At 36.0% G+C, this 10,657-nt stretch overlaps 1 protein-coding gene and 1 pseudogene across 1 annotated transcript; one reads left to right on the top strand and one right to left on the bottom strand.

Annotated features, from left to right (window-relative positions):
• The first annotated feature begins 568 nt into the window (after positions 1–568).
• Positions 569–4,638, top strand: LOC127105185 (G-type lectin S-receptor-like serine/threonine-protein kinase At1g11410). Its single transcript, XM_051042350.1, has 7 exons — positions 569–2,142; positions 2,401–2,532; positions 2,629–2,807; positions 3,000–3,210; positions 3,358–3,595; positions 3,699–3,849; positions 3,943–4,638. The coding sequence occupies exons 1-7, from the start codon at positions 855–857 to the stop codon at positions 4,246–4,248; spliced, it is 2,505 nt and encodes an 834-aa protein (XP_050898307.1). The 5' UTR covers positions 569–854; the 3' UTR covers positions 4,249–4,638.
• Positions 4,639–4,979: 341 nt separating this feature from the next.
• LOC127105187 (G-type lectin S-receptor-like serine/threonine-protein kinase RKS1) lies at positions 4,980–10,050 on the bottom strand (annotated as a pseudogene).
• Positions 10,051–10,657: the final 607 nt, after the last annotated feature.

Raw genomic sequence — 10,657 nt, forward strand, 5'->3', positions numbered from 1 at the left:
TTTATAAAAATAATAAGGTTAAAATAGTCTATTGATCATTGTAAGTTAGCGAATTTTTGGTTTTGATTAATGTAATTTTTATTTTTTGGTATGAGTCCCTATGTTGCTGTTAATCTCTAAAGTCAAAATTCATAGAAAAATCTACCATGTAGATTTGCCTTCGAATTTTATTTTTAGAAACTAAAACCAACGCAAAAATATAACAACTCAGAACAAAAATAAATAAATTATAGAACCAAAATAAAAAATTAAGTTACTTACAATGACGAGAAGATTATTTAAGTCAAATAATAATAATAATTTATTATGAGTCGATTTTAAAAAGATTATTTAAGTCAAATAATAATAATAATTTATTATGAGTCGATTTTAAACCATCTATTTAAATTTGTCCAAATTTGTCCACCCATGTGACAAAAAGCTTATGCCACTACTTACTATTGGTATGGCAGATGCAGTAGCTTGTTCCGAAGAGAACAGTAACCTTTTGTTCTTGACATGTATTGACACTCATTAACAAAGTGTTCCATGGTTCTAATTCGTACCACACACACGAACTGTCCATGAAGACTCAAGTCACATGAAACCTTTTTCATAAACAGATTTGCTAAACTATGCGCCTCTCTAGAACCACATAACTACCCTACGAATTTAATACCAACCAGCTACCATGTACCAATCATTCAATTTCTAGTTATGCGTCTAAATCAGACTCCTTTAAACACATGAACAATCACAGACAAACAACTCATCCTCATAAATAATAACGTAACAGAATTAAACACGTTCATCTCTGTGTTTTTTTATTCATCAAATGACACTCACAACCGACACGAATAATCAAGTGCAACACCATGAAAGAGCTTCTTCTCAGTCAATTTCTTCTTCTGTTGATGCTTTATTACCCTTCTTGCCACTCACTTGATACAATTACGCTAAACCAAACTATCAAAGACGGCGACGTTTTGGTCTCCAGCCCACGAGGAACCTTCGCACTTGGTTTCTTCAGCCTGAAACCAGATTCCAAAACCCGTTACCTTGGTATATGGTACAACAAAATTTCGGAGCAAACCATTGTTTGGGTTGCAAATAGAGACACTCCTCTCAGTGACACTTCCGGTGTTCTCTCCATCAATAACGGCAACCTCGTACTCCACGACCTCAACGAAAATAAAAACGTTAAACCCATTTGGTCTTCCAATTTTTCAACTTCTACCTCGTTTGGTGACTCTTCGGCTAAGCTTTTGGATACAGGAAACTTTGTTTTGACTCATGATAACGAAAAAAACATTTTATGGCAGAGTTTTGATTTTCCATCTAACACTTTACTTCCTTTCATGAAACTCGGGTTGGACCGTAAAACCGGTCTGAACCGGTTCCTCAGATCTTGGAAATCCCCGAATGACCCCGGAACTGGAAATTTCACATACCGGATTGACCCGACCGGTTTTCCTCAATTGTTTCTGTATAGAAATAAATCTCCAACATGGAGAGTCGGGTCGTGGACGGGTCAGAGATGGAGCGGAGTACCCGAAATGACTCCGAATTTCATCTTCAACGTTAGCTACACGAACAACGAAGATGAAGTTTATGTAGTATACGGTGTGAAGGATCCAATGGTGTTATCGAGAATGGTTTTGGAAGAAACGGGTCACGTGAGGAGGCTGACGTGGCAACCTAGCGAACGTAGATGGTTTCAGATTTGGTATGGTCCGAAAGAGGAATGTGATGGTTTCAAACAGTGCGGGTCGAACTCGAATTGTAACCCGTATAATTCGGATAAGTTTGAGTGTGAGTGTTTACCCGGTTATGAACCGAAGTTTGCGAGGGAATGGTATTTGAGAGACGGGTCGGGTGGGTGTGTGAGAAAGAGGAATGTTTCCACGTGTGGAAGTGGGGAAGGGTTTGTGAAAGTGGCACGTGTGAAAGTTCCTGATACTTCAAAGACACGTGTGAATGAGAGTTTGGGTTTGAAAGAGTGTAGAGAGAAGTGTTTGGAGGATTGTTCTTGTGTTGCCTATGCAAGTGAAAATGAGATATCTGAGAGTGGGTGTGTTACTTGGCATGGTGACATGGAAGATACAAGAACTTACACACAAGTTGGACAAGATTTGTATCTACGTGTGGATGCACATGAATTAGGTAAGACGTTTTTAGAATAATGCATTCCAAATGTTTGTAAAAATGTTGAGATATAGGATAGATTTATAGCACCCACACTGGTGTGTCTGTGTCAGAATCGGACACCAAATCTAGACTGACATTTGTTATTACCTTTAGTTTATTTATTTTTTAAATTGTTACCGGTGTTGTGGTGTCAGTGTGGTGTTTGGGGTGTCTATTTTGATTTGTTTGGTCATGATGTTTGTTATGAGATTTTTCATTTTCTGCAACTTGCAGCTATGTATGCAAAGCATCCATATGGTTCTCTTGGCAAAAAAAGGATGGTGGTGGTATTAGTCATTTCTTCTTGCTTGGTATTGTTGATGGGGATCATTTTTGTGTATTGGTTTGTGAAATCCAGGAAACAATGTAAGTATTTTTTTTTTTACTCAAATTGGTCATTGTGGGAGGATTATTGATTCAATTGATGTGCTCAAATGTGCTTGTTTCCTTGTTTGATGACAGGGTCGAAAAGGGATCCCAAGTATTCATTTCGTCTTAGCTTCGACGACTCTTCTAATCAGCAAGAATTTGATAGTACAAACAATTCAAAATTCTTTGATCTTAGCTCCATAGCTGCTGCAACGGATAATTTTTCACTTGCTAACAAGCTTGGTGAAGGTGGTTTTGGTTCTGTTTATAAGGTAGATAATCTTCTTTAGCGTCGATTTTAATGCGTTCTTTTGTACCATTGTCAATTTTGAAAAAATTTAAACATATGTTTACATTTCACAATTAGTTGCACTAGTCGCGGTATTTCTCTGGGCATATAACGTGTTCTATAAAAAAGGGAAAAGAAAAGTTATTAAGAAGTTTAATTTGGATGATGGTTTCAGGGTATATTGAGCAATGGAATGGCAATTGCAGTGAAGAGACTGTCGAAGTATTCTGGACAAGGCATAAATGAGTTTAAAAATGAGGTTGTTTTGATTTCAAAACTCCAACACAGAAATCTTGTGAGGATCTTAGGTTGCTGCATTCAAGGAGAAGAAAAGATGTTAATCTATGAGTATCTGCCTAACAAAAGCTTAGACTTTTTCATTTTTGGTATGTGTTGTTTATTTTCACCTTTGTTGCATTAGTACATAAGCTCTCTCTTTTTCATATATAACAATGTCATGGTGATATTTTCATACACCAAAGTTACAAAAGAATTGACATAAGCTCTCGTTATACCATGAACTATTTATCTAGATAAATCTAAAAGCTCAGAGCTAGATTGGAGAAAGCGGTTTGATATTATCTGTGGCATTGCTAGAGGGATATTATATCTTCATCATGACTCGCGATTAAGAATAATTCATAGAGACCTAAAGGCCAGCAATGTCTTGTTGGATTCTGCATTGAACCCAAAAATTGCAGATTTTGGTATGGCTAGAATGTTTGGTGGAGATCAAATTGAAGCAGTTACGAATCGTGTCGTTGGAACTTAGTAAGTATTCATTGAAACACCCATTCGATTCCTTGCATCATGTTATACGTAAATTTCAATTGTAGTTTTAGTGATCTCATTTATCTATATTTTGTTTTTACAGTGGTTATATGTCTCCAGAATATGCCATGGAAGGACAATTTTCAGTGAAGTCTGATGTATATAGCTTTGGAGTTTTACTGCTAGAGATTATTACAGGAAAGAAGAACAGTGGTCAATATGAAGACAATGCATCCACAACTTTAGTTGGACATGTTAGTGTTTCTTAGAAACTATACTCCAAATAATTAAAATTCTTTTCTTAATATATAGTTTGATTAATCTAGTAAGTTCAATAACTAATGCAGATATGGGATCTATGGAGAGAAGACAAAGCCATGGAGATTGTTGATCAATCATTAGGAGAGTTGTTCTCCGAGTTTGAATTTCAAAGATGCATCCAAATTGGGCTTTTATGTGTACAAGATTATGCTGTTGACAGACCATCTATGTCAGCTGTTGTATCTATGTTGGGAAATGACTCAACTCTTCCTACTCCAAAACAGCCAGCATTTATTTTCAAGAAAAGTAACTATGAGAGTTCAAATCCATCAACCAGTGGAGGAATTTACTCAGTAAATGATGTAAGTATGACTATGATTGAAGCTCGCTAAAGGCCATGCTTATTGTCTGATGCTAGTGTGCTGTATACTTGTAAACGAAATTGCAATAAGGTACGCCATAATACTCTCAATCTAGATTCTTACAAGGAGGTAAAGTTAAAACCAACATTTTACTTGTACGAGATGAGTGAGAAACCACAAAAATGAGTGACCATGTCTTGATCAAAAACCTTAAGCTGTTGCACATTGTGTCTCCACAGCTGTATTGTCTTTATTTAACTCATTGTCAACCAACATGGGATTAACACAGCTCCTCCGCACTTGTATTTTACAGAAGTACTCCTTTATGTAAATTAAAGCCATTGTTGTAAGTATATATTTGTATGGAAAATGTAAAATATTGTTATTAAAATAGTATGAGTTACTGCTACACTCTTTTAATCTTTGAGAATTGGAATGGATAATTGTGTAAAAACATTTTATATTGTTATTGTATATTCTTTAAAATCATGAAATTTACAAGTTGGGCTCTTGGGTTCATATAGGACCACATTATAAATTTGTTAGCAAAAGGCTCTAACAGAATAGCTCAACTCACTAACTAAAAATACATACAATCAACAAATTACAATAAGGATAATTATTTAATATAACAAATTATATTGTAAGAAACCTTGATACAAAACACTTCAATATATCACTAAACCTAACACCATTTCCTAAGCACTCAAAGCACAAATTGATAGAGAAACCAGCAAGACCATTATAGAACCATTAAGATTGTCAATTCCGAAATCAGTAAGCACGTTTGATATACCTTGGTAAGTTCTCAAGAGCTTCTAGAAATGTCTACAAACTCAATTCTAATAGGAAATTAGGAAGCAAATATTAAATATTTGATTAAAGTAGCTTTTGGCGAGCACTGATACTAGTTTCTGTTACTTCATTTATTGAAGACCCTCCTCCTGAAGTTGATTCTTGCCAGTCTTGGCTGCCGTTGAATAAGACTGCTGGTTTTTGTGGTTGGCAAAGAGGTGTTTCATTGCATAGCATGAAAACAACTTCTAACATTGATGGTCTATTCATGGCTTTTTCTTGCACACATAAGAGTCCAATTTGAATGCATCTCAAAACTATATCAGGAGGATAAGACTGGTTTAGTGTTGGATCAACTGTATCCAATGCCTTTCCTTCTGTCCATGGTGTCCACTGTCCACACCTACAAATGCATAATACAGTCTTTAAATAAATACACCATATATCATTAAAGAGTTGGCCAACTTTAAGGTTACCTCTTTTTATTTTTTTTCTAACTTACATGCCCAATTAAATTTAGGGATGCTCTTCCAGTTTCACAATGTGTGTTTCTTTGTCCAGCAATGATTTCTAGTAGCAAGACCCCATAACTGAAGACATCAGATTTTGTTGAATATAGTTCTTCCATTGCATATTCTGGTGCCATATATCCACTGCAATTTTACAAAATAGTTAGAGCATTATGTAAAATACAGATCCATCTTTTAATACTAATGATTATAAGGGCATGACACATACTATGTTCCAACCAATCTTTTTGTTCTTGCTTGAATTTCATCTTCTCCAAATATTCTAGCCATACCAAAATCTGAGATTTTGGGATTCATTGCTGCATCAAGGAGAACCTTGCTTGCTTTCAGATCTCTATGAATTATTTTCAGCCTTGAATCTTGATGAAGATATAACAGTAACACACCTCGAGCAATCCCACAAATAATTTCAGAACGCTTACTCCAATCCATTGACAGCCTTTGGTTTAGATCTGAGTTGAACAATTGAAGTTTTCAGAAATTGAACATATTGGGAAAGGATAATACAGTTTTAGTTGAATATCTGGAAGCCATTATTTCCACTTAACCATGAAAATGTAGAATTTAGGAAACTGACAAGTAGATAAGATTAGATAATCCTATGAACCTATCATCTGGTGCCTGACAAGGAGTTATAGAAATATATGTAAAAGTTTCAATCTTGTCCCCGATGTTTAGGCATCTAAACATTATAATGAATAACTATTAACCCATTTATTTTAGCGACAGTCCTATGAGTAATGTGTCGATTTCTCTCCCCAAATCAGTCACAACTCACTATGCTTTAGCCTTTATGCATGTCTAAATACAAGTTTATTCATGCTAGAGAGACAAAGAGTGAGTTCGATATAATAGCATACCGAATATAAAGAAGTCTAGGCTTTTGTTTGGTAGGTATTCGTAAACTAGCATCCTTTCTTCGTTTTCAAAGCAACAGCCGAGCAATTTCACTAGATTTCTATGTTGTGTTTTCTTGCATCAGTAGCTTAATGTAGAGTTTCACTTACCTTGTTGACAGAGCCAAATCTACCTTGTCCAGGCTTATTCTCATGACCACAATTTCTTGTAGCTGTCATTATTGTTTTAAAGTTGAAAAATGGTAGATTTGGATGTGGAGCACCGTTCTCTTCTCTGGAGGAATCTTGGTTTGACTGCTGCATCATTTTATCTGAAGTTACAAATAAATAACATGAGGTAAGATTTCAATCAACTTACACATTTTGAAGAGTATGTTTCTTCTTGGCTATCAAATAAAAAACTTAGATTATACATTTAGCTATGGTTGCACGTAAAATGATCTCAATAATAATAAAAATAACATTACTATTATTCAATCAAGCACATACATTATTAGTAGTTGCAAAGGAAATTTGGAGATATTGTTAACATTTCTGGTAGTGTATTTTAAAATATATGGGTGGATTGAGAAACTCCCCAAAAATTGGTAAGTGCTAATTAGATACTGACAATAATTTGGCATAAATCAGTCCCCTTTAGAATTCCCAAGCATGTCTCGGTTTGAATGGAGAAGATTGAATTGGTGCAGATGTGTATTGGTTCTGAAAATGGTATATGCGGAGAAAAAATTTCTGTCATAATGAAGCACGGGATCTTGTGTCAGCAGAAACATGAGACTAGGAGGTGGAATTGAAGCTGACAATAGTACTTGGAGATGATGTGGTTATGCCTATCATTTGGGGCTGCTGGGGACCATTTTTTTGTGGTCATTAGTACTGGTTTTCCTATTAATTTTATGGTATTTGAGACTAACAATTGATTACTTTGAGCTGTTTTGGAGCTACTTTTTTGGCTCTTAATGCTGACTTTTTTCTCTGGTTTTTAATGGTATTTAGGCTATTCTGATTTTGTTGAGGTAAATTTGTAATGGTGGAACATGTGGGTTGCTGCACTGTTTCAGTGGTGAATTGGTCTTGGGGTGATTTTCAAGATGATAGCAGTACAATCATAGCAAGACAAAAACATGGTTAATTTTGGTAATGTCCGTAAAAAATAGGTGAATGTGGCTCGTGACAGCAAAAATTAACTCGGTACAGTATTATATGCACAGGGTAGATATGGCTTATGTTATGGCAAGAATTGAATGAGTTGGGGACACAACATATACTATTTAGGTAGGAGTAGCAGGACATGTGATACTAAGGCTTTAAGAATTATGATGTATGAGTTAATATGTGGTGTATTTCTTTCTTATGACTCGTGCCTCTAAGAAATTTTTCATATGAATAAAATTCATTTTGCCTTTACCAAAAGAAAACTTTGATAAACGATATGGCGCTCACAGCCCATGTATTAGTTGAACATAATAAAAATAATAGCTGAAACAGAAGAAACTAATATTACACTTTGCAACACAAACTGAAAATAATAATGGAATGTAATGAACAAGGGATATCATCCTTGAAAATAAATCACATACCCTTTATTTTTTCTTCCGCCAGCAATACATATACACACAGGAGACGAGGAACACAATTGCAACTATAGAAGCTACAAGATATGCAGCCAACCTCTTTTTATCAAGGGCTCCGTTGCTTTTTGTGTAATAATTGGCTGATAAGAAGAAACATATCTAAATAAGTTCAAACGACACCTAAGCGGTGTAAAATCTATAAAGAAAACCAGTGGGAGGAAATATCTTACCTAGTAAAAACAAATCTTGGCCTTGATTACTAAGTTTCTGAATGTCCATTAAACCCCCATACCATGCCAAACAACCACTTCCACCATTCCTCACATCAGCAGGTGCATAGGCAGCACAAGAGCAGTTTCTCAAGCATTCTTTCTCACATTCTTCCAAACTTAAACCGCCTTTAGCAACTGCCACAGATGTATCAGGAGCTTTCAAGTTTACAATTTTGACAAACCCTTCTCCATTCCCACAAACAGATACACCTTTCCTCCTAATACACCCACCTGACCCATCTCTACTGTCATACCAATTACATGGAAATTTGGGTTCAAAACCAGGTAAACAAGTACACTTAAAGCTCTCCCAATTGAAAGGAACACAATTATTATTTGATCCACATGTTCCCTAGTTATCACATTGGTCTGTTGGTTCAGACCGGTACTGGTTCCATTGGCTCTCTTGACTGTCCCATGTGAATGCTTTAAAGAACCCAGATTGCTGAAGCACTATCCTAAGAATGACAGACGTATTAAACATGTTATAGGTGAGTGCTACATAGTTTGTCTTCTTCAACCAAAGAAATGTTACAAAAGGACATATCTCGTTTCATATTAGGTAGACCTACTATTAATGCTCCGTTCCAGGGTCCACAACGCCACCAAGGAAAGTTGCGATTGTACATAACCAACTGAGGTTTACCAATGGTGCTGAATTTCACTGTGAATGCACCTTTTCCAGGGTCCTCATCTGTCTTCCAGGATTGAAAGAACCAACTTTTATTATTCTTTCTATCATAACCAAATCTTTGATATGGAAGAAAGGTGTCTGTCGGATGATCAAAGCTTTCCCATAATATAGTTTCGGTGTTGTTTAGCTTCAGAACAAGGTTTGCTATATCCGATACTTGAGCTATTACAACATTGATGTTATTTGTTAGTGATGGTGGTAATGAAACATTGGTAGACCAAATGGGAATGGTGCTAAGGTTGTGGTGGAGTACTAGATTTCCACTCGGGTCGATTGATAGGATTCCAGAAGTGTCATTGATTGTTGTATATCTGTTTGCAACCCAAACAACAGTTGGGATTGACAAATTGTAGTACCAAATTCCAACATAGCGAGAAGTGGATTTTCCTGGAGTGAAGAATCCAAGAGCAAACGTTTTAGATTTAGAAATGAGAAGCTCCCCATCTCTTATAGATTTGTGAATAGATATGGAATCATAAGAACAAGAGCAAAAAGAGAATGTGAGAAGGAGTAGAAGCAAAGAGTTAAGCATCTAATTATTACTATGTAATAGTAGTAATAACTTGTGTCTATGATTTTGTGTTATGACAAGTTAGAGAAGATTTTTTGCAGACTCCATTGAGTTCCTCTTTCATTTTATGAGGAGAAAATTGAATTGAAATATTAAAACTGACGCAAATTTGGCTCTTGAACAGCACATAGTCACTTGACTTTGAAAACATCAATAGTCTTTGGATGGATGCTTCATATTTTCCACACGATAGACCAATGCCACAGACTAGGAAGTGTAAATATGCATGCAAGTTGCAAGTTGCAACTGAGAGCACATCCAGTGAGGTCTTTTATTCAAGTAAGCCAACATGTCATAGCCAAGACTGACCTATACGTAAATGACTTATAACAAGCACCATTCACGTTCTTAAACGTCTGTGTCAAGCTTTAATTAAATTCAATTGATATATATCCCTAATTTACCGGTCATTGCAATAGTTTGTCTTCTTAAAGTCTCAATCAACAAATTCAGATAAAATTTTAATGGCTTAAATGCGAGAATTTAACTTGCCACCTCCAATTATACTTGACACCCCTCCCATAGTTTCAAAATTTCAAAACCGCCCCTATATATATCTCCAACGTTTCACCTATCTCTTCTTTAAATACTTTATTCATCATCCTCTGATACGTGGGGCTGACATCCTTTAGGATGAATAGCATGATGTTGTATTGATAGTTTGCTTGCTCGGTCATAAAAGCAGTTTTTCCTCTGTCTGGTTCATAGATCGAAATCTGATTATAGCCAGAATACACGTCCATGAAAGATATGAGTTTGTACTCGGTGGAATTATTGATCAACTTGTCTATGTTGAGCAGTGGATAGGAATCTTTAAGGCATAACTTGTTCAGATCAGTGTAGTCAACAAACATTCTCCACTTCTAAGAAGCTTTCTTGATTAGCACTGCATTAGACAACCACTCAGTATACTTGACTTCAGAGATGAAGTTAGCATCTAGAGTGTTCATGGTTACTTCTGCCTTCTTGGGTGACTGCCTCCATCGTCTCTGTGCTACGTTTTAGGAACTGGGATCACATTCAACTGGTGCTGGGATATGTTTCGAGAATTACGGTGGGATCACATTATGGGGGAGAAATAGCAAAAAGGTCAGCGTTGGCTTTTAAACAATTCACCAGCCTCTCCCGGATTACGGTGGGCAAGCT

Source organism: Lathyrus oleraceus, chromosome 7 (genome assembly GCF_024323335.1).
Source record: "Lathyrus oleraceus cultivar Zhongwan6 chromosome 7, CAAS_Psat_ZW6_1.0, whole genome shotgun sequence".
In the NCBI taxonomy this organism is placed as follows: domain Eukaryota; kingdom Viridiplantae; phylum Streptophyta; class Magnoliopsida; order Fabales; family Fabaceae; genus Lathyrus; species Lathyrus oleraceus.

Bases quoted from the DNA above. Each gene is read 5' to 3' on its own strand.
- LOC127105185 (XM_051042350.1), top strand. From the start codon at position 855: ATGAAAGAGCTTCTTCTCAGTCAATTTCTTCTTCTGTTGATGCTTTAT. The intron at 2,143-2,400 runs GTAAGACGTTTT...TGCAACTTGCAG, and splicing joins TGTGGATGCACATGAATTAG to CTATGTATGCAAAGCATCCA. The intron at 3,596-3,698 runs GTAAGTATTCAT...TTGTTTTTACAG, and splicing joins AATCGTGTCGTTGGAACTTA to TGGTTATATGTCTCCAGAAT.